The following is a 25628-nucleotide window of genomic DNA, read 5'->3' as shown; positions in this document are numbered from 1 at the left end:
TGGGTCCATACTATTAGGTCATTAACTCAGTTGAATGAAGAATTAATGTGGCACACCAAACCAAATGTATATATATATATATATTTTTTTTTTTCCAAAAGCAAAAGAAAAAGTTTGAACTTATTAAATAAGGCCATCCTGGGTAATAAGATAAAGAAACCATCCTTTTACGTACAATAAGAACCAACCCAAACAGCGTGCCCTTTCCATAAAAAGAAAGCGGCATCCCTGATCCTAAAGGTCCTAATCACACCAAAACGCCTACAGCTGTGGGGCACCTTAAACAAGACCCCTTCACCGTTCTTTCTGCTTTAAGATGGAAAATCCCAATCTCGAGGCAAAATAAACGGTGAGGATCGGTTGCTTTCCAGCAAAGGTTCTATTGCCTTTTTTGCCGGTTCGGAACGACACGTAGGCTCTCACACTCTCATCATCAACCCGTATATATGCACCAGTGTTTCGTCTTGTTTAGTTCCCAGTTGTTCTCTTGGTTGTTCTTTGGGTTTTAAGGATTGCAGCTCTCGTTCGACGGATTTGGTCCTCAAAACCCTAGGTCTCCGTGTTGTGAGTATGTTGCTCGTTTGCATTTTCTGTTGTTAATATGCATTTCTTGAGGCTTTTTTTGAGATGGGTTTGATTGTGTGGGGTTTTTTTTTTGGATTTCTTAGGTGGAGTTGTTTTGGAATTTTGGTTTTTGGTTTTTTTTTCATAGGATTTTGTTGGTTTTCTTTGGGAATGTGAAGGTTTGAGAATGGTTTCTGGTTCTTGGAAGAAGGTATTTAGCTGTTTAATTTTTTCTTGGTGTGGTTTTTGGGTGATTTGAGGGTTTCGTTGAAGTGTTGAGATGGTTTTGAATGGAGATTTTGATTTGAGTTCTTGGACTTTTGAGTTATTGCGTGGTTGATTTCTTCTTGATGGAGTTGGGGAGTGGTTGGAATAAATTAAGATGTTGGGGAGGTATTCCGTGTGAAGTGTTAAAGATTTGCAAGACAGAATTTAGGAGCTTTTCTGGTTGTATTGTTTCCATGGAGCTGAATTTATATCGTTTTCACAAACAAGAATGTGGTCTATTTTCTTGGGCATTTTGCATTTCATTTGGTCCTTCACATACCAGATAGTGACCTTTATATTTATATTTTAAGTTCCGTGGTGGTCGTTTCTCATCTAGTTCCAAGGCTACATGTATTTATATAAGTAATAAGATCATGTATGCATCAGGAGGTTCTTTTGTGTTATGTTGACTTTGTATAGACATCTAATTACCCTTAGAAGCCAAATAATCTTAAGAAATACACTCTTTTAAGAGATACATCTTCAATTTTGTGTCAAAGCAAATTGCAACCATCTTTATATTTACATCTTGAACACATTTCTTGTGATCAAGTGAAATGTTGCGTATCTTGAAGGCAAATTTTCCCCCTTTTTTCCTGTTAATAGTTTCTGACAAGTGCAATTCTACATCAACCTAACTACCCTAAAATGGATTCCATTGGGTGTAAGAAACTGTAGGTTGAGTATCTATGTGTTCAAATTATTCTTAGCTTTATGATCCTTCTCCCATGTTATAATCCCATTCTACCTGTTAAATTGATACTGTTTGATTCGTAAGGATTATTTAATCAGCAGCTACGTTGTGCATAGATTGAGTCTGGCCATATATTCATTGAACAATCTGTCTTATTACTTTCCTGTTAGATTGAGTTGATTCATCATTGTCTTAATTAGTGAAATCTAGAATTTTTTCTGAGCCTTCTGAGACTTTAGATTAGAGAGTTGTGAGGTGGTAGTGAGGGTTAACCAAGGAAGGTGAGGCAAATGTACGTTATTTATCAACTTCACTCAGATGAGGGTCCATGTTTAATGTGAACTAGAGTGGGATTATGATTTTCTTATTGTGTTGCAGTTTGGTGGGTGAGATCTTAGACAATCATGTCAAGATATTTGAAGTTACTTGGATGATCCAAATGTGATTCTTCTGCAAAAAGTAACTATATTTATGCAATTCAATAGTTATCTCAGAGTACAAGTGATGCTACTCATATGGTTTTATGAACATGCAGCTGATAGAAAAGCAGGTGCAGTGCGGCAACAATATGTTCAAATGAATTGTTATCTTGGCTTTTGTATAATATCAACTTTATTTGCAGCAATTTAATCATGAAAATTTAATCAAGCCAGTCACAACTTTCTTAAGCTTATTGGATATCAAAATTTAATCGAACTAAAAATTTGATCAGCTGCTAGCTGTTTAACTACAGTGACCTAACCGCTTGCTATTCATGTGATGCGATATTTTTTAATTTTGAGGGTTACTTATGAAATTCTGAATCTAAATTAGTGTTGGTTCAAGTTCTGTGAGGTTATGTAAGCAAGATTGATGTAGTCTTTTTCACCTATACTTCATACTTCTAACATTCAGCTACATATTTTGCTGCTAACTGAGATCTAAGTTGAGGAATCAAGTGCATAGAAATAATATTATGAACCATGTGCAACTTAACCATTAATTAAACTATGTTGCAATGATTTTGTTAGTGGTGAAGATGTGACAAGGTCTGGACTAAATCTTCAAACATTGTCAAATAGTCTGGACCTGTGCCAGAGGGGATAGTGGACCAGTTATTGCAGTTGAATGGCTAAAAGGAACAATATGTGTATATATATATGTTGTGTGTGTGTTTTTTAAATTTAGGTGCCAAAACAAACAATGACCAAACTTTGGGAAGGCCACTAGTGGGTTAACTAAAATTAGTATCGCAAGGTTCCTCGCAAGGTTCCTGTTGATGCTATTAGCTATGTATTTGTGTTATTCCTCTTAAATAATTGCCATAGAGAGATTTTATAAAATCATTATTGCTTCATTTCTTTCCCTTGTTCTTGTTTGGATAATGATTTATGTTTTGACATGTTCTTTTATGGACACTTTCTTCTTGCTTGTCTTTTGTTTTTGTCAGAATCTAAGTAACTGTGATATGCTCTTATGGTGCATTTGTTCAATTTATCTGTTATATAAGGGAAACCAGAAACAATGAGTGACAAAGAGGAGAGGACCTGTCCTTTGTGCATGGAGGTTATGGATCTGACAGATCAGCAGTTGAAGCCATGTAAATGTGGTTATGAGGTTTGGCTTATTCATTGTACTGCTTTGACTTCACCAAATTGCTTTTAGTTTAATTGATGTGATTCCCTTATTGGATCTTATCATCAAAAAATTAACATTTTAATTTGTATCACCATCCTTGTTTTCTACGGTAACCTTGAGGTTAATGATTAGGTTTTCTTGTGTTCTAGTGGGAATGCTGTAGATCGACTGTTTACCATGACATATGGAATAGGAATGCTTTATCTAGGGATGACAATAATTTCCAAACCCGACCTGATCCGAGTTTGACGGGGAAAACCCGGTTTGACAGTGTTTGGGGTCGGGTTTGGGTAAAACCCGACTAATATAAAGCGGGTGTGGGTGCGGGTGCGGGTATGGGAATCCTGATACCCGAATCCGAACCCGACCTGAAAGTCATTTAACAAATATATCTAATTATATATATTCAAATTTTTTTATTAGGGTTTTTTAAATTCCTACTCTATGGTGTTGAATTTGTCTATTTTGTGTTGATTTGAGTGTCTATTTTCAATTCATACTCTATGGTGTTTATTTAAACAAAAAAAACTATGATTTTGGATTGACATTTTTAATTTTTTACTTGGTATTTTAATATTATTTTAAATATTTTTAAATAGAGTCACGTCGGGGCGGGTATCCCACGGGTACCCAATTACCAGTCGGGTGCGGGTGTGGATTGGGGTTTTGAAAACCCGTCGGATTCGGATTCGGGTTCGGGTATGGAGGCGGGATAGTGGGTGCGGGTGTGGGTATGGCAAAACCTGGATTCAACCCAACCCTTTGCCATTCCTAGCTTTATATGTTCTAATTATATGTTCGGCTCCAAATCCTTCATCAATTTGGAAAGAGCATTAATAATAGTCTAAGTTTTGTGAAAGACTTTGTTCATCCTTAATAAGAATTTAAAAAACATGGGATCACTGCTCTGTTTTCCGAATCATGTTTTGCTCCTATGAAGCCAGTGGCAAATGTTATTTATTTTCCTTTTCATTGCTTTCATCTAATTCCCATATCGTCTTTTATCTAATCCGTGGTCCTATTAGCAGGGCCAGTTCCTTCAACTTCTTGTTTATCTATATTATTATTTATGCTTATGTCAAGGCACCTAAGGGGTGTTTGTCTAGGACGATAAAGTTGTCGGGTATAGGATTAAAAATTTACTTTTCATATTAGTTAGTATTTATTTATATTAATATTTTTTTAAAATTAAGTATTAAACATATGTATCTAAATAATTAAATTTTGTAAAAAGTAGTTAGTGAAGTAATTCTTGCATGTTTGGTTGGGCGATAGCCGATAGGACATATCACCAAGCCAAATGTGACTTATTCTCCATTAGATGTGTGTTTGGTTAGGAGTTAGCCCAACACCTAAACTTTACCCAACGGGGGCCTTTTCTTACTAGATCTAATTATTCAAATAATATCTAGTTTTTAAAATAATTAATATTTATGAACAACTATTATTAATTAGAAAAATAATATTTTATTTAAAAATAATAGTTAGCTTGCTCAAAACCTATAAAAGCTTTTCCTTTAATTTCAAATTTTTAAATCTTAACCCAACTAATCTAGCCCCAAGCCCAGCAAATCCTAAAGATTTTGCAACCCAAAAGTAGATTTTGTTGAACTTTCAGCTTCTGTGCACACACATACATATGATGCCATACGGTTGACTGTCATTATTTAACCATGCAGAAATAAAGTTTTCTCACATATGTGTGGGCTTTACATTCTATTGTGCTATGCATGTAGCCCTACTTGTATTGTGAATAAATCAATATGGTTTCTTCTAACCTTAGTTATGTTTTTGCTTAATTTCAAATGAGATTGAACAAGTGCTCTGCAATTGCGTCCATCAATTTATTCTTTTTCTGTATTGCTATTTTTCCCTTACCTGAATTTTGCATTCTCATCTGCTCCACGTATAAAAAAATCTCAATTTGGTAGTTGTTGGACTTGTGCATTTCTTCAGCAATCTTTCAGTAATGTATTTATTTGTAACTTGTCCTTTCCTATTTTCATACTTGTTAGTTGGAAGATACATGTTTGTTAAGTTGATTGTGTTCTAATCTTCTCTATTTCACAGAGCAACCTCTTCATTAACTTTAGTAGGCTTCCCATTTTACAAATGCTTGAGCCTCTCTTTGCTTCTTTATTGCTCTGTGTTCAAGTATCTCTTTCCTAAACATTTGTGATTATGTTCATGCTTTCTTTAGTTTTTGCCTGACTGACTCCTTTATCATTTTCTCGATCTCAATATCTATATTTGCACTTTCAATAGGACATGTAGATGTTCTCAGTGTTAAAACTTATACACATGGGGTTCCTTCCGCTAAATCTGATTTTGACATTTTTATCTCCTTTCATCCATCTTCCATGTTCATGTAATGTTGCAGGTATTGTGCTGTGGTATAAAACTAGCACAATAAAATGTTTTTTAATTAATTATTTAAATATAATTTGTATGTGACATGCCTGATAATTTGTATGTGCAACTACTCCTTTTGATTTAATTTTTTTGAATTTAGTCTTTAATCTTCCACATTGTATTGTTTAAAATATTAGTCATCTCATGTCTAGTAGCTATCCTTAATTCTGTCATCTCTTGATTAGACAATAAGACACCTATTTCTATGATTCTGAGCGATTGCATTCTCATGTCATAAAATTTTTGACAGTCATGCTGTACCTTAAATATTTTATTTTTTCTAAGGAAATTGTACATGTGTTTTTGGACAGATATGCCTCTGGTGTTTACATCATATAATGGAAATGGGAAAGGATGATAGCAAGGGAAAGTGTCCTGCATGCCGTAATCCCTATGATATGGAGAGGATTTTTAGAATGCCAATCAGTAGTAAACTGTATGTTCTTTTATTGCAATAATGTTACTAGTGTGCCTTATTTTCTTATATTCTACATTAGTCTTTGTTAGATCTTTTCTGTTTAGAAGTGGTAGTACTGAGGCATATCTTATTGGAACCACTTAATAATCTGTATTGAGTCATAGATGAATGTTTTGTAATTTTATTATTCAATCCAGGCAAGCAGAATTACATTCTGAGAAGAAGCTGAAGATGCGGAAAGAAAAATTAAAAACATCAGAACAGCTAAAAGATCTTGCCAACATCCGTGTGGTTCAACGTGATGTTGTTTATGTTGCTTCATTACCTGTTAATATAGCAAATGAGCAGGTATGTGCATAATCACTTCCTACTGTTAAGCTTGAAATGCTTGCTTTTATCTGGAGATTTCGACCTGTCATAGTCATACTGTTTATTTTTAGTTTTCACATGATGAAGGGAATGCTTTTTCTTGACTTTATATTTTGATGGAAATTATGTTGCATATTCCCCTCAGACCCTCTGGAAGAAAGAATTCTTTGGACAATACGGAAAAATTCGAAGGATTTTTATTTGCCAAGCCACTAAAGCCATTCAGAATTGTTCATCAACCAAATTGTGCAATGTGTAAGTATCGACTGCACAAAGCTCAAGCTTAGATTTTGTGACCTCAGCACACCATAAGTTCTTTAGGGTATGTTTGTTTGGCAGTTAGATAATAGGGTCAAGGTCTGAAAATTTAACATCGTTTTGGAAGGAAAACTTTTAATGGAATTGACCTAACTTTGACCTAATTAATATTGATCAAGATAAATATTTTAAGATTAAAAATTTACTTTTCAAATTGATGATAGATGTTTATTAATATTTATATTTTTTAAAAATTAATTATTAAACATGTTTAAAAATTAAATCTTTTTGGTTGGGTAACCTTCAGTTGTTTGGTTTGAAATAGGGAGAACTGGGGTAACCCACCGACTAAACATTGCCTTATTGTTTTTTAACTATAAACTTTGCACATTTCCTATATTTGATGGTTGGAATAAGGTTCTTCAGGTGTAGAGACAGATAATCTGCAAAGCAATTTTTTATCAATACTTGTTTCACCTATAAATAATATTGAATCAAATCCAATGTGTATGCATGAGCATCAATTACAATTGCAATGTGCTTTGAGTGTGGCTGCAGATTTCACTATCACATATTCAACCTGTTCTCATTGATTATAGGATACTTATTTTGCCTAAACATCTGGCATAAGTTCTTTTGTTGTCTTACAAAAATCATTCAGAGGGATCCTTTTACCTTCGAAGCTGATACCTTATGCTGTCTTGTATGCATTGCTTTCATTTTCATTATGATTTACTACAGTTCAGTAATGCATGACAGACTTCATATAACCAATCACATGACAGCCTTCATATAACCAATCACATGACAGCCTTTATTGCATGCTCTGTCTGTTTTCTGAATAAGTCATGTGACTTGCTGTATTTATGTCTAGAAATTCAAAGAGTAAGTAGTTCAATGTTAACACCATTTGACTAATGACCCAGATTAGAGGTTTCTCTTTTGGAAGAACTGTGTCACTTGCTGTACATTTTACCTCTTCTTGTTTCGGACTCTGATCCTTTTAAAGTGAAATATTTTGCTTCTTAAGATAATCTATATTAACAAGAAATCCTCTTCCATGGTGTTAGTTTGGTTTTGTTAAAGAAAATGTCCCAAAGAGGTAGAAATTGAGCATTTGCTTAGTTATATGAGCAAGTTAAATTAATATTTTGCTTTAAATCATTGGCAAATTCAGAGAGTGGGCAATTGTCCAGTTAAGTATTAATTCACACTATTCTTTGATCACTTGTTGTTTGGTCTTTCCTTTTAATATTGTTCATCATAGGCTTGACAGATCACTGTTATATGGCAACACTAAATAGATGATGGTAATATAGAATGAACAATGTTGTCCCTGTACACATTCATTTTTGCTGTTTTGGGATTATATGGTTTCATTTCTTTCTAGATATGTTACGTTCTCAAAAGTAGAGGAAGCTGCTCGGTGTATTCAAGTTGTCAATGGCTTCATTCTGGATGGGAGACCTTTGAAGTAAGATTTTTTTCTTTTCTTGGTCTTCTTCACTATTCTTACCTGTGATTTTTTATATTTTTATGTGACCATATTGCACATAGAGCATGTTTTGGCGCTGCAAGATACTGTGAATCATGGTTAAAGAAGAAGGTATGTGCTTCCTACTGCAGGTTTACTGATGATCCTGTCTTCTTGATTTCTTCTATTGATTTTGTGATGACCGATTTTATTAATTTTGATGGATTTTATTGATTCAGCCCTGTAAAAACCGGAACTGTATATATCTACATGCTGTGGGTGTACCGGAAGATACTTGCACAAAAGATGAGGTGTTCGCAATATGTTCCAGGTAACTTATTGCGCATGAAACCAGTTAAAAGTAAAAATGTTAAGAATACTCTTTCAAGCATAATTATTAAACTATCATTTGAATTGAAGCCACCATTTATAACAGTGTCTTCATGTCAAGCCGGCCTTTGAAACCACTACTTCATGATTTTTTATATTAAAAAATCATGAAGCGAACTTACTCTTTTCGGCACTGGCTTTGATATATCCATACAAATATGGTTTTTCAGCATATTGGTGTAATCACTTTTTAGTTTTTAATTATAATTAATTTTTTTTAGCAATTACAAGAAGATCCATATAGATTTTCAATAATCCGTATGATTATAACTATTTAAAAAATAAACTAAATGGACAAAGATCTTAATTTGAATATGACAAATATAAAATTTGTTCTTCTTAACTTCTAGCCAATTGAAAATTTGTTTATTAGAAATTTTTTGCAATTTTCAAATTAGCTAGGATTGTATAAAAGATATTTTAGATGGTGTGATACGAATAATTGATTTTTTTATAATTCTAAAATAGGGTTATTTAAATTGACATATCTATAAATGTATTTTACATTTACCACTATCAAAATCAAGATTTTTATCTAATCCTTAAGAAAATTTTATTATTCTTTTAAAATGCCGTGCAACCTGCATGACAACTCATCAACATTATCATACGCATTGGCTTTAGGTAATTTGCTAATTGTCTTCCAAACAGGGTTTTTCCTTTCTTCATATTTTTATTTCTCATTGATTTTTTTTAAAAGTGTCTGTAACTTCTATGAGTCCTAGTCTGCATTGGTCTTTTTTTCATATTTTTTTATTGGTTTTTTTAAAAATGTTTTTAATCATACTTGTTAATTTTTTTTATTAGAATTCATTTCACGCCGCTTTCTATCTTTCAGTTAAAGTTAGTTAAAACTGGTATGGTTGAACTTTTGCAAACTTAAGAGTTAAGCCAATTCTCTTGGTACTGTATAAATAGCAATTGCTGGATCACAAATCTCTGTTGGACGTTTGTGTTGGTAGACATTGTACTAAACATCAAACTATAAACCAATTTTGTCATAATTTCAGGAGATATAAGTTCACTGACTTCTGATAAGAGAAAGCACTTATTGTTAATTATCCCTAATATGATCTTGGAGCATCCAATTGGGAAACTAGAGATAAGTAGAGTTGATGATGAAATATGTAATTTTTGTTTTGTGTAAATGAGTTTAGGGGTATTAAGGAACCAAGCTTGATTAGGTTGAGGAACATGTTTGGTTCAACAATTAAGGCTAATTGACATGATCCTGGGGGTCACTTGCCTATTCGAATCCCATGCTTAACAATTCATGGTGTGGCTCGTTAGGGGAGTTGAGGGTAACTGCTGCGAGTCATGAACTCATGAACTATATACATCTGCTTAGGCTATGATAAGCTTTGAATCTGCCTGAGATCACTTGATTTTGTTGAGTAAAGCTTGACTTGGTTTTCTATTCTCAACTCAATTTAGCTCAAAATGGAAGACTGTTTTCGGTTTCACTTTAAATAGAAAATGGGCTCTGTTTAAGTCGAAATAGAAATTGAGCTTGTGTATAAAACAAGCTCGATTTTGGTATGGAATAATGATATCATATCCTTAAATAAATAAAATTTAAGTTTCATGCAAAGGCAAATAATCTGGACCATTGAATCTCCAATCCAATGGCCTATATTCCATATATAGCATAAATATACATTTAAAAGTGAATTTGTGTGTGTATGAATATATAGCTATCAAGCGAAGCTCAATTGATCATGGCTTGAAAATATTCGAGGTCAAATGTCTGGCTTGCGCTTGGCATGATTTTTGGAATTTTGAGATGAGCTCAAGCTTTTGTACCAGTCCCACATGGCTTACGCATTATGAGGGCAGTTAATGGAATTTACTTGAACGGTCTGACCGACAAATTGATTCTTTTTTGTAACATGGGCTTAATTAATCAAGTATGATATTACTGATCAAATTGACCTTAGTTTTAATTTAATTTTGATATACCTTAATCAAATATGACATACTTGGTGAAGTTTAATTGAATTTCATTTACCACTCATACATTAGTTTACATTATGCTTTAACTTAATTGATCATTTTTGATATGATTAACCAACTTGGCATTAAATTTATTAATTGTAGATTTTGTGATTAATTAGCATTGACTCAATTAAACAAATATGATCAAGTTTGCTAAGAATTAGGTAGTTAATTGCACAAGCTTGATTTGGATTTAGTTAAGGTTGTACATACCAAACTATATTACTTACGATTTATGAGTTGTTTCTTTAATTCCACTATGGTTATGATTGGTCTATAGTTTTGGATTCCTGAAACTACAAATCTAACTGAACTCAATTTGGTTCAATATGGAAAGTTTGTGCGTTACATATTTTATAGATTGATAACATTGAGCCAAATTGAACATGAAAATAGTTCTGTTCAGCTTCTAGGTTTTCTTGAATTGCATGTTCACCTGTAGAGTTACATAATGATTATGAATTTTGGATTGCCCATTTCTTTTCAGTTATACAAGGGCACCAAAAATTTAAAACTGACTATTTAAATGGATGTTTCAGTAGAAGGAGAATTTGTGATTGTCTGTTAATAATTTTCTTAAACTATCCTTATTGTTCATGCAAAATATGCTTAAGACTGTCAGTTTGCATCTACAGGAATTCTGTTGATTCTGCACTTTGGAGAAATGATTTATCTGCATACTCACATTTTAACTCATCCTTACATTTTAAAGACTTTAGATTCATTTGCATGCACTATTGCTGGTACTATGTGAGTAATCATTATCTGAACTACTTGTCTTTTCCTTTTTTACAACAAGCAGTAAACTCCGGCAATTAGGGATTGATATGGATTATCACCCACGACGTTCAGGAAGTCGCTTTCCTCCACCGGTTGAGAACTGTAAACATAACGTTACAACATTCAGACCTCTTCCTCAGTCAGCTATATATGTAAGCAACTCCACTGCTAGTGTTTTTATTGTGGTATGGTTCTCTATTTTAAATTTTATGCAATTATTATTAAAAAGTTTTAGCATGCTGTCGATGTTTCAGGATTATGATCACGAGAGCATAATTATAATCTTTATAAGTTATATTAATTTTACAGGGTAAATGTCATAATTCTGAAGGCCTGCATCCAACTAGTGATCACAGATTATCTGATTTTCTTCAAGAATTTCATTGGTAATTTTTATTTATGTTATTATTTATCTATTATTCCATAATTTCTATAGGTTATTATTCTCTCCATTTTTTGAAACTCAAATGCATATTGGTTTGGTCATTTTATTTATCTTCAGTGGTCAAGAGGTCACATTTGGAAGAACATCATATTTGAATGTTGTTTCACAAGGTCTTCAGAGTGATTCAAAAAAATTGGGTAATTCTTTGTCTTCCAAACATGAAAAGGTACAAATATCAGGACAATCATCATCTAAAGGCCAACTTAACAAGGAGATGGTTATGGTGAACAACCACAGACTAGTGTCAGATAGGTTTCAAGAAAAGATTACATCAGAAAAACCATCTCTCAAGAACGATTATTCAGAAACATCCATTTTCCAGGATATAAAGGCTCATGTAGAGACAGGCTCAGTGTTGAAATATTCTGGGAGCACAACATCTGCACTTTTTGAGAATAATGCTAGGGCGCAGACCTTTGTCCAACAACAAGTTCCTTCAGTTAAGCTTGAATCCACTAAGCTGCAGTCTAATTCTCATGATTCTGTTGATTGCTCAGCTGGGATGAGATTGGAGAATGAAATCTACCATGATCATATTTTTTGCTTTGTTCCAGTATCTCCCACTTCCTCTAAACTGGTTACTTCTACATCAGAATCTGAAACTTTGGCCATTAACCAGACCACCAAAACTGCTCCTATCTTCCAAAATGTGCCGCTAACTGCTGATCAGTTTGCAAGGCCTTCATCTTCAGCATCTTGGATCTCAACCACTCAATTGGAAGCTGAAAATAAGCTCTCCCTTTTTGATATTCAAAAGGTTAAAAATGAACCTGGTATTTCAGTACCCTTTTCTTCTGATTGTGTGAGGAGGTCTCTTAAAGGTGAGCAAGATAACTTTGAATTTCAGAGTGAATCTGTGGGTTGTCATAGAGAAATTTCCAAACTTCTGCAAGGTTATGTTCCATCTAGGCATACCAGTTCAAAAGATCACATTGGCCTGCATTCTTTGCAATGCCAGGAGGATGTTAACTCCAAAGCAGTTGGTTTCATAACATGTGAATTTGAAGGTTCAGGAGAAGTTGATGTTACATCAGATCTGTTATCACTAGACCTTGGTCGCAATGATAGTATACTGGACAATGGTGGCCTGGAAAAAGTATTTTATGATTCTAGTGATTCAAGGCACCCCTCTGAAATGTTTAGTCCTGGGATATTAAGCAACAACTATGCTTCGAAGTTTTCTTTTTCAAGGATAGACACAGCTGATCACTCGACGAATGACTTGTGGCAGAAGGATAATGCTTACCTGCCGGATACTTTTGAAGAAAATTTTATCTATAGGAACAAACTTCTTGATTATCCTTCGGACTTGGAGATTGCAAGCGATTCCTATCTTCTGCTAAATTTGCATGAGTCAGGTAATTGATTACTTGTTTGTGACCTTGCTATCTTCTTAACTTGATTTATTAATTTAAATTTTGGTTTTTCTTTCTACATGAGAAGCATATATTTGGAAATTTTAATTTTTCTGTTGATTGATAATGCTATTCAAAACAAGCAAACAAATTGTTGAATAAAAGGATGTAATATTTGAACTAAAAGAATAGCTTGCATACTAAAATATAATTGAGGCACTATTCTTTTTAAATAGGAGTAGGATTTGGGTTTTCTAAATTTAACCTGAAAGACATTAATACTTTAATACTTTAAACATATATTATTGTGACTCTAACACCCTTCTTCAAACTGTTGACGGAGAAGCAGTAAATATCTAGAGTTTGCTTAAAACAAACTGTAGACAGGCCAACGCGTGAGTGTTTCTGAACATATCAGCAATCTGCATAAAAAACTGAACATGTGGAAGAGTAATAGGGCCCTTAGATAATGTTGGCACACAAAATGATAATTAATTTATGTATGCTTTCTTTTCATAAAAAGACTGAATTGTGAGTAATCAAGATAGCACTTTTATTATGACAATGAAGAGGCATAAGCATTGTTTATGGAAATTTCAACGCATCTAAAAGCCATTGAAGCTAAATAACCTCTGGTGTGGTGGATGCCATAGATCAATGCTCTGGTTTAGTAGAAGATCTAGCAACAATTCTTTCTTTCTTTTTTTTCCAAAGGACTAAAGAATCTCCAAAATAAATACACCAATCAGCAGTGAAATGGCAGTATGTGATGTCTTCAGCTTAATCTGCATCACAAAAGGCATGCAAAACCAAAGATGAAAGTGAAGGGGATAATAGTCTATAACGATATATGCCTCATACATATCGAAGTATCTAAAGAACAGCTGTCGAATTAGTAGTGTGAGGAGCAGAACTAGATTAACTAACAACGTTTTCAACAAACTATATATCATGACGAGTGAATGTGAGATACACAGAAAGATACAAATTTTTTATATCAAGTGGGATCATTCAGAAGTGCACCATCATCTGGAGAGATTTTAACATAATACTAAGGAGGAGCTATTGTCTTTTCATCAGTGAACTGGTAAGTATATCAAGTGTATATTTAGTTTGAGACAATATGTAACCACAGCTGATGAGGTGATTTCAATGCCAATAAAATAACATGGAAGGCCTAAATCTTTCATTTCCAAGAACTTTGCGAGATAATCCTTAAGAAAGGCATTGTCATCCGTGTTATCTCTAGTAATAATCATATTATCAACATGCAAAAACAAAAGAATTTTGCCACTAGAAGAGGCATGCGTGAATAAAGCTAAATCATAAGGTGAGTTAATGAAGCCAAGTTGGAGTAATGTTGAATTCTCAAACAAAGCACAAGATGCTTGTTTGAGACCATAAACTGTTCTCTGAAGACGACATACTTGTGCCTTAGTATGGGGCAAACTTGTAGAACGATGTATGTGGTTTTTTCATATAAATCTCTATTTAAGAAAGCATTTTTTACATCCCTTTGAAAAAGAAAATCATTGATTGGTAGAAGGACTATTAGAATATGTGCGAAAGTCATATTTGCCACTAGGAAAAAGTTTCCTCTTAGCGATGCTATACTATTGAGAAAAACTTTTAGCTAGAAGATGAGCTTTATGACATTCAAGTGGTCCATCTGCCTTTGTCTTTATTTTCATATATTCATTTGCAACCAATAATATTTTTACTTGAGAGTAATGACAAAAAGATCCCATTTGTGAGTTCTACATAAAGCATCGAGTTCTTCTACATGGCTTTTGGCCAATTGCGATATGAAGAAGTAGAAGTGCTGATTTGAAGATGAGGCTGTGAAGAGGTTATGAAGGAGTGTTGAGGTGAAGAAGCTGCTGTGAAGGAGGAGTTGGGTGTTGCTGGTGTTTTGCTGATAATGAGGAGTTAATGAAAACAGAGAAGTTAAGGAAGCTTAATCAGAAGGTAGTTATATCTTGATAAACTTTGATTAACTCGAGAAAACTTTGGAGAAAAATGGTGTGTCATTTCTTGGTGGAGAACTCCACTTATATACAAATTACAAATTGATTCTGTTCACATTGTAATTATGGAAAGTATAATTTACAACACAAAATCTGTTGGTTATAAATGGCTAATTGCAATGGCTAATATCATGCATACCTAAAATCAGCAATCAATCAGAAATCAGCCAAATCTGCTAATAGACATAAAATCAGCAATCAATCAGAAATCAGCCAATTCTGCTAACATATATGAGTCAGGAAGTAGTTAATGAGGTGGCGGGATGGTATTGGCCGAGGTTGCCCTGCTGGAACATCTTAAGGGGTTCATTATAAGCCTTTATATCTGAACCGTTGGATTGGCTTTAAGTTTTGGGGCCCAGGATTAGTTTTAATCTTGGCTGTTAATGTAAACATATAAGAACTAATGACTTGTATTAGAGGAACCAGTGAATGAAGTGTGTTTGAGTGTGATTTCTTGGTTTCTCTTGCTCATCTTGTGTTCATTTCCATTGATCTTCTGGTTCTTGCTTGTGTGTTTGAATTTTCGCCATATCAAATTTGGATGAGAAGGCTTTTGTAAAGGATGAAGGTTTAATGAAAGAATTTATGGATGATGAAATCAATAGTCAAAAGTAATAAATAGAAGACAGATGAGTTAATGATGCATGCTTACTAGAAAGACGATGAGTACACGGTAGTTGAACGCAAATAGGATTAAAAATAAATAGAATAGGATCAATAGATAGAGATGGAGATGACACATCTGTAGAACCATTTTGACTAGATTAAAATGGACCATTTTTAGTATCCTATGTTGCTGTCTTAGGATGACAAGTATAACTTCATATAATGGGAGGTGGTGAATCAAAGAAGTAGCGCATGAACCATAGGAGTGGGAGGTGTTGTATCATTAGAGAATGGATCTATGAAGAAAACCTGAAGATAAGACTCAGAAAAAGACAAAGCATTACTTGATGAGTAAAAAGGAATAGTTTCTAAAACATGTTGAAAAACATATAATTGATTAGTAGTTGGTCAAAACACCGATATTCTTTTTGATCGATTCCATAACAAAGAAACACATACATGCATGACTTAGTAGATAGCTTTGTGCATTCATGAGTAATTAACAAAACAAAGCAAGTGCACTCAAAAACATATAAAGAAGAATAACTCAATGGAAAACCATATAATGTATGAAAATGGGAAAGATTAGAAGTTAGTGTAGAAGGAATATGGTTAACAAGATTCACGGCAGTTAAAATAGCTTCACCTCATAACATAGATGGCACATTAGCAGAAAGTAACAATGATCTGACGGTTTTCATTATATGATGATACTTATGTTCTATAACTCCATCTTGTTCAAGGGTGTAGGACAAGAAGTTTGATGAATTGTCCCTTCTAAAGCTATAAACTCAGTAAATTGATTAAATAGATACTCTTCTAGAAGCAAAATGAAAATATTTAATCAAATTTCTGAAGTTGGTGCGTGCCATTGTAACAGAAGAGACAGATATTGTAAAATTTAGATTGCTTATGCATTAAGTATATTCATGTATAATGTGGGTAATAATCAATAAATGATACATAATAATGGGACTTCCTTTGACACACATAGGTGTAGGTCCCGAAATGACTAGATGAACTAAATTAGAATTGGATGAGAAATGCATTATTGTTCCTATCGCTATTCCAAAACCGTACATGAGACCTCAGCTTCATACGGCTCCTCTATGGTTACAAATAAATGTAAGGACCGATTCCGTCAACATCTTTGTAGGTAAATAGAAGAATAAAGATACATCACATAATCCCAAATTAGACCAATGAAATTCCGTCTGCTAGAATTAAGAAAAAAAACACTTCCGAATTGATCTCATTCTCATCCTTTAGAATTCAAATTTATCTTTGTTTCAGTAATAACTTAATCCTTTAATAAAATACTTGTTATGTCAATAGATATTAAAGAATTAGAGACTAGTTCATTTCATGAATCATGATAAGAATTCCATATGTATGGATAGAAGAAAAAAATTAATGGGTTGACTATTACTAAAATTAAAGTATTCAGTTTGGACTATTTACACCCACGACAATTTGATATATCACTAAAATGTAATTTTCTAACATTCCTGTGGAGATCAAATATTCAAATCTAGACTTATAAACATCCCCTATTAAAAAATGGCATAAATAAAACAACATAGATTGAGATTTTTACTCAAAATAAAAGTGAAGATGTTTTAGAAGTAGCTACCAAATGTGAAATGTGAAGGTGGTCCAACTCATATAAGTTAGAAACTCTATGGCCTATCCCAGTCTTTAAACCTCTTTGTGGATCCTGTACATTGCAAAAAGTAGCAATAAAGTTTATATGATACCATAAATCATTCAATTAACTAACAGATGACAAACTAGCGGTGAATTTGGGAACATGCAGAATATGAACAAGAGTGAGGTGAGATAAATTAAAATTATCAATCCTTTAAGGGGTATAACGGAGGCATCAACAATATGAATATTTTGGGATTATCAATAGAAGAGTAGTAAGTGGACTAGGTAGTGTAAAGAAGTCATGGTTGGTAGCTTTAAAATCAATTAACCAAGTGGTAGAAAGATTACCTAAACTGGGAGTTTATAAGGGACTGGGAAGATTACAAACCCTTAGACAAAACAAAATTGTTTAAGTTTGTCAAAGATGTTTGGACTTCTTGTTCAAATACTCTAACGGGTAAAGAAGGTGTGTTGATGAGCAAATATATTAGATAAGACATCTGGAGAAAATCCTTACTCACGTCCATTATGTTGTTGTTGCCTCTAAATAGACTGTGGGTAAGACTCATGTGGAACATATCCACGCCCTCGAGTGCAACCTCAACCTCAAGTGTGACCACACCTTGTAAGTTTTAGGCAAGAGTTCTTCCAATGATCTTTCTCTTCGCAATAACGACATTCATCTGAATAGATTTTAGATGTAAGTTTTGTTGTGATTTGAATGTAGTCTATATTAGAATGCAACGGAAGAATTTTGAGATTTACTACCAAAGATTGGAGACAACCAAAGCAAGAGAGAAGCCTAACAGACTCGAACCTTCTCTTAAGACCATATTTGCTTGCAATTCAATAAGCTTTGCAAGTGCTAATTGATCTCACAACATACTTAATTTGGTATAAAAAATCTTCAATTGAAGAATGACCTTGACGAATAGCTTGTATTAGTCCTTGTAATAGATATTCTTTGGCATAATTATCTTGGACATATAAATTTGCTAGAAAATCAGATACAGCTTTAGCAGTAGAAAATTTTGATAATTGAAAAGTAATATCCTGAGTAACAGCATTGTTGATCCATGCGATCATTTTTGAATTGGCTTTACATCACTCTTGTAGATGTTGTTTGAGATTAGACAAAACTTCTAAAGAACTATCATGCTTCCTATCAAGAATAGGAATAACTAAAGATCATCTTTTCCTTAAAAAAAAAAATTGGTTATCATATAAGACTAATATCCATAGTTGGAAACATAGAAGTGAACATTAATTGCTTTAATGTCATCATGCAACTCCATGGTAGAAATAATCTTTCCAAAGAAGCTGCTATACCACAATACTGCCACTACTACAGTACCATAATCAAGATCTCTCTTTTTCCTTTCACAACTTGGCTATGATACCATGTTAACGCAATTCAAAATAAGCAAATAAAGTATTGAAGGGAAAGATGTAATATTCAAACTAACAGAATATTGTTTCACACTAAAATGGAATTGAGGCATAACTCTCAATAAGAATAGGATTAGAGTTGTCAAAAACTTAACCTAAAGGACATTAATACCCTTATACTTCAAATATATATATTATTATCAATCTAACACTGATTATGGCTATAAGTTTGTTGGATTTAGGTTCTGTTTACTTTCCATTGCCTTAACCAGGACAACCATTGATGGAATCATAGGCAAATGTATTCTGCTTAGAGGGGATAGTATTTATATAAGCTATGTTTCAGCTCAGATATATTTTTCAGGTTTCCTTATTTCATATAATGCTTATACCCAACAAGCTTTGCTGCATAAATTTTTAAGTTTTCTTGCTACCAGATGATATGGGGCAAGAAGTTAAATGCTTTTGGAAGGATTGGTTAGAGGGAGCATTAATTCTAGTTGCTAAGATTTTAAATTCTCCAGTGAGAAGCAGTAAGAAACAAATGTTAGTCCCTTTATGAGTAAAGAAAATGGAAGTTCAGTGACTTAATCTAATCTGGTTTTATCTGGCTGGAGTTTCTAGTTGATGTTTAGATAGATTTTGGTTTTTGTTTTTTTTCATCAATTGGATGTCCCTAATTTTTTGTTCTATTTTTAATATGAAATTATAAAATGAAAACTTTAAATAATATTTGAAGATTGGAAAATTGTAAAAAATAGGGAAATATAAGGAAATATTAGTTTGCATAATTATAGAAATTATTTGTGTGCACCAATCACAATAATCCTTTATACTAGAACAACTTATATTGTTTATTATCACAAGAGCACATTTCATGAACACCGTAAATTGATTGCAGCATTTTCAATTACATGAGCTAGTAAATTTATGTTGGTGTGGGATGTAAGGTTACAACACAAGTTATTCTGGTTACCAGAATAACTTATAACATCTGATCATCATAAAATCAAGTTTCATGCATGTCATAAATTGAAAATAGCATTTTTTTAATCGCATAAGCTAGTAAATTGATGTTAGTATTGTTGGGACATAGTGGCTCAGGTTCATAGTCCCACATCGCCTGTGAGACCAATTCTCTCTAGCTTTATATACTCTCACCAAACCTTCCCTGTAACTCGAGTTATGGAGAAGTTAGGGTGGTGGGTCCCTATGTAACATGGTATCAGAGCTGGGTCCCACGTTGATGCCGGGCTGTGCTTTGGATTAGCTAGGATCTTGAGTCCCACATACGCTGTGGGCCCAGGGGGTGTTGGGACGTAGTGGCTCAGGTCCATAGTCCCACATCGCCTGTGAAACCAATTCTCTCCAGTTTCATATACTTTCACCAAACCTTCCCTGTAACTCGAGTTCTGAAAAAGTTAGGGTAGTGGGTCCTTATGTAACAAGTATGAAATGAAAGTTTACCAAACAAGCTACTCTGGAGTTGTATCTTGTTACACATGGGAGTTATCGATAATAAGAACAACTGAGCTCTATAGTAATTGAGGATTTCATTATTATGGAGAAGGTTGGCATCAAGTTAATGGCTATCTTTCTTCCATATAGTAATATATGCTAATCATCCCTATAATTGTGTCTTTGCTCAGAATAGCAGCAATTGTAATGTCTGTATTATGCCATACAAATAAAATGGCATATGAATGCTGATGCACATAATAAGATACTGCTTGTCAAAACCCAGACCATTGGTTATAATATCGGATACCCTTGCAATAGCATAATTAATATCAATATTTTTTTTTCTGCTTGGCCAGGTTTCTGATCTCACTGATTGACATCCTGACTGTCTTGCTCTCTAGAATTAGCTCCTCTACAATATGATTAATGTTAAATAACTTCGAGAACTTCTAGCAGAGGCTGAGGGATATCTATTATGCACTCAGTCCTAGAAAGTCTTCCTCGAGAACATTGTAATGGACATTTACTGAGTGCCAAGTGAACTGATTATGAAACTGCCAGCTTGCTGGGATGGATGGGTTTGATCATTTGTCCATCATGTAACAAGCAAACTGTTGGTATTGATGAAGTCAAATCTTCATTGGCCAGTATGGTAGATTTTGTGCTTAACTTTTCTACATCGGCCCAAATCAAGTCTGTATAGTTTGCTACACATATCCCAATTCAAATTTCCCTTTCCGTTTGTTAGCATTCTTTTTAATTGCCTCTGATGTTTTTTTGCTTTCTGTACTAGTATGTACTCCCCAGTCATCTTGTCTAACACTGAATATATAATCAACATTCTTGAATACGTTCTGTCATTGGCTGCTATTAAAATTATCTTAGAATGTGCAAGGAAATTTATGGGACTGGTTATTTCTATTTGGTCTATCATATGGAGTATAGTCAGCAGCATGATGTGTAGCTTTAGTATGAAAAATTACTTACTATTCATGACTTAGTAGCTTTAGTCTACAAGTTTGTTCCTTACGTCAAGTAAGGGTAGATGAATGGCTGATGTGTCAAAGAATTCACAAAATCCTCTTTGCCATGCTGAAGGAACTCTAATTGTAAGAGGATTTTGTAGATTATCTATGATTGTTTTTCAAAACTTTTGTTGGATATGAATCAACCACTCTGCTATTTATTTCTATTATCTCAGGAAAGGAATTGTCATCCATTCAGGGATATATCACATGTTGTCATTCTCAGCCATTTAAAGGCTAAAAGTCACCTTCCATTATAATGAGGAGTGGACTTCCGAATTGGTCCGTGGTTAAGCAACTTTAGATGAGCCAGTGAAGCTCTATATCTGCTAGAATGAGCACTGGATTTCCATGGTTTCACTAGTAGGGTGTTTGGTCGGTAAATAAGCTGGGATAAACCAGTTCATCCCAACTTTGGTTTTCACCCAAATAGCACCAAATTGGAACAGCTTGGAATAGGCTAATTTTTTTCTTAAACAAAAAATAATGTTAAATAAATATGATCAGTTGATCATTAATTATTATTCAAACATTATGAACTTTTAATGAACATTGCTAATTTAGTCCTATTCCAACTTATTCCAGCTTATTGATAGTATTTGTAACTCATTGATTTGGTTTACTGTGATAGAAGATAGAAGATAAGAGAAGAATAGATCCTCATTCAATGAATAATGAAACAAGTAACACCTTGGGTACATATAGAAGATAATAATACTAGTATACCTAACAACAACGGTATATATATACATACGTACATACATGTATACATGTAACACCCCCCCCTCAAACTCAAGGCGGATCGTACGTCTTGAGTTTGGACAACATGAATAAATGCTGATCACTTGTTTGCGCCTTGGTAAAGAAATCAGCCACCTGAACCTCTGTAGGAAGATAGTGAAGTGATACAGTCTGGGCACGTACATGGCATCGGGTGAAGTGTGCATCCACACCAATATGTTTGGTCAGCTCATGTTTAACTGGATTTGCAGCAATCTGAAGGGCGCCAGTACTGTCACAATGAATAGGAATGGGAGATGTAATCAGTACACCAAAGTCCTGTAGAATCGAACGCAGCCAAAGCACCTCCTGGACGGTAGAAGCCAATGCACGAACCTCACCCACCACCCTAACTTCTCCATAACTGCAGTTAGAGGGAAGGATTGGCTTAGGATATATAAAACTAGGGAGATTGGCTCTCACAGGCGATGTGGGACTATGGACCAGGTTAACCACTGCGTCCCAACAACCCCCCTGGGCCCACAGCGGATGTGGGACCCAAGATCCTAGTCATGGCCGATCGGAACAGTAGCTCTGATACCATGATAGAAGATAGAAGATAGAGAAGAATAGATCCTCATTCAATGAATAATGAAACAAGTAACACCTTGGGTACATATAGAAGATAATAATACTAGTATACCTAACAACAACTGTATATATATACATACATACATACATGTATACATGTAACATACTGAACCTTTAATATGTCCTGCCTTCAATTTATGTGAGTTTCATGGTGTCTACGTGGTCATTGTTCTGCTAATTAAAGCATGAATTGCTGGTGATTGCATTCCCAATATGTCTCATGTGTAGGGAATTGACATATTTTTTTGTGTTCAATCATATTTTCTCTTTCCTAATTTATTTGCACAATTAGCGTCAATTCCATTTTTTCTGATTAAGGGCTAAATGCCATCACTACTTAATTGTGAGTTATGAACCAATTTTATTTGCCATTTCATAGTTTTGCCTAATTTGCTTCTGTTTTAGAGAGCCAAAGTTTAAAATATTCTTAATTTTCAGCAAACCTAAATCTTACATTAATTTAACTTAGTAGAGTTAATCCTATAAATTAGATTCAACAGGCTGGATGAGATTTAATGTGAAACCAGCATTGGAGCATGTGGGTGATCTTATACCCAGTATGCACATTTTTTCAAATAAATAAAAGGGGAAACCATTTTTATTTAAACTAATGTTTGTTTTTAAATATCTTTTTGGTTTTTTGTCCAAAATTTTGAATTATTAATGTAGTAATGAAAAACCACATCATTCTCTTCCAAGTTGTGCTTGTGGTTGTTTCTTCTTTACTGGTAACAACCTTAAAACTAAATTAGTTGGTCTGATGGTTTCTCCAGATTCACTAGCTTCCAAGCAAGGGGAGTATCAATTGTTTGGAGTCCCTTCCAAGAAAATTTCAGTGTCTGCACCTCTTGTTTTCTCCCAACCTGCAACTTATCAGAATCAAGCTCATTGTATACCTCAGACATCTGGTTAGCTTTTACTTACCTTTGAATGCACCATGAATATGTATCTAAGAATCTTCAGATACATGACTAAATGTTGGTCTGTGATATGTTTCTGACAATGGCTCTACTGTTCATTACTGATTCTAAAGTGACATCATTGCTATTCCACTCAAAATATTGGAAAACCTTCTAATTAAAAATTTTGATATTTTATTTTCGGCAGCTACAGTGTTTACTCAAGGAAATCTTCCACAGCCAGCGAAAAAGCCCATTGTTTCCAATTTTGACTCCAATTTGCTTAGCAGGTCTAATAAAGATCAGAAGTTTACGTTTCAATCAAAATTAGTAAACTTAAATCCAGGCTCAGCTGCAGTTGGTGAAAACAACATAAAGGACACGGCTTCGCAAGATGCTTTGCTGAATTATTGTGGAGCATGGAGTTCTTGCAGTATGAGTAGTTTGATTGCAGCCGAGTCTGTGCTTCTAGTCAGAGGCAGTGATTCTAATTTGGAAGGGATCTCCAGATCTGATCATGCTAATTCACATTATGATTATTCAAGACAGTTCCATGATCATGGGGACTACAATTGTCAGTTACCTGACACTAATTGTTTCTATAATGTAGCATTGGAGCAGATTTGGTGTATGCATGATAGATCTTAATCTAGCATTCACATGATTGACAGCTCACTTTTTAGTTGCTATTATGTTCAGTGGATATGTGGGTAAACGTTGTCACAGTGGAATATCCGCCCGTGCAGTTTATATAATCCTGAGGCAGCTTAACACTCTATGAGTCTATTTGCAGATTTTACCAGGTAATCTTTGATGAACTGGCCTCTATCTTCTTTATTTGCATATTTAAAAAGCACACTTATCGTTCTCCCTAGTCACGTGTTTCACTTGAATGCAAATTATTTGGTATCTTGGTACTTTTGCATGCCATGTATGTTACCCATTATTTATTCACATCTAACTCGCTATTTAGGCCTTTATGTCTCATGCTAGAGTTTGCTAGGCCCTTTTGAATTATGTAATTATCTTGTGCGATTTATGTTACACAAGTCTCCATCCCGTTCACATATGACTTGCTGTTTACTCTCTGTTTGAAATGTATGATCATGCGTACTTATGTTCTATAGATAAGTGTGTTGTACACTCTACATATGTAGTGCTTTTTGGCCACAAGGCAGCAGCTAATTCTGTCCACATATCTCCTTATGATGAAATTTCCCACCAGAAATTTAAGCATCAATTAGCCCAAATGACCACCTTGTCTGGGTACAAGAAATCTAATGATAAGCTCCTCTATTTGTTTCGTATCAAATGCTACACAGAGTTTGCTTGGTTACCAATTGGTACACGTTGCAAATGATGCATTATTTATTAAAGGTGTTCACATTTGCAGGTATACAAGTTGTGGAAGCTCTGATTGAGATGACCCAGAGTGTCTGGTTTGGTGTACTCAAGGCCAGAGCAATAATTTCTCAAAGCTTTCATTTTTCACATGTATCATCACATGTCTCTCAAAACATACAAAGCCACAGAATGCTTATTTCCATGTGCAACTATGTCTAGGACAAATCTGTGCCAGTCATTAAAACGACAAAAAGAAAATACTAGTTTTACTTACCAGTTTCAGGATTTACTTTCAGGATTTTTGTGCATGCCTCCCTGAAATCTACAGTTTTTGCCTAAGCCTCCCAGCTTTCAGGGAGGTGAATGCCCCTACATGTCATAAGTTCAATCCTGATGGCCTTGAACGTGACGTTTTTGTGGACATAACGTAAACTGTGTGGTTTGCTTGTTGGATCTGTTATGAATTTGGGTCCACTTTATTTTCCTCTTGTAGAGCTCGTTATAAATATGTTAAAACGGAAAGGTTGGTTCTCACATCAAACAAAACTGTGTGGTTTGCTTGTTGGATCTGTTATGAATTTGGGTTCACTTTATTTTTCTCTTGTAGAGCTCGTTATAAATAAGTTAACGGAAAGGTTGGTTCTCACATCAAACAAAACCCCCTCTCTCTCTCTCTCTCTCTCTCTCTCTCTCTCTCAGGCTTTTTGGTTTATTTTTCTATTATAAATAATTTTTTAGAGAATTGGGTGGGTTTTTAGATTTTGGATAAAGTGAGGGATTAGTTTGTAATTTTCTAAGTTGAGAGCCGTGTAGGG

General features: G+C 34.2%; 1 protein-coding gene across 1 annotated transcript; it reads left to right on the top strand.

Moving 5' to 3' along the window:
* Nucleotides 1–490: 490 nt before the first annotated feature.
* LOC120281399 lies at nucleotides 491–25334 on the top strand. Its single transcript, XM_039288242.1, has 14 exons — nucleotides 491–568; nucleotides 3015–3121; nucleotides 5866–5990; nucleotides 6170–6320; nucleotides 6487–6596; nucleotides 7990–8073; nucleotides 8157–8205; nucleotides 8313–8404; nucleotides 11261–11390; nucleotides 11548–11624; nucleotides 11741–13041; nucleotides 23344–23478; nucleotides 23678–24272; nucleotides 24863–25334. The coding sequence occupies exons 2-13, from the start codon at nucleotides 3029–3031 to the stop codon at nucleotides 24115–24117; spliced, it is 2787 nt and encodes a 928-aa protein (XP_039144176.1). The 5' UTR covers nucleotides 491–568; nucleotides 3015–3028; the 3' UTR covers nucleotides 24118–24272; nucleotides 24863–25334.
* Nucleotides 25335–25628: the final 294 nt, after the last annotated feature.

Source organism: Dioscorea cayenensis, chromosome 17 (genome assembly GCF_009730915.1).
Source record: "Dioscorea cayenensis subsp. rotundata cultivar TDr96_F1 chromosome 17, TDr96_F1_v2_PseudoChromosome.rev07_lg8_w22 25.fasta, whole genome shotgun sequence".
NCBI lineage: Eukaryota > Viridiplantae > Streptophyta > Magnoliopsida > Dioscoreales > Dioscoreaceae > Dioscorea > Dioscorea cayenensis.
Note: the sequence above shows the minus strand (reverse complement) of the source record. Positions and strands in the feature narration are given on the sequence as shown.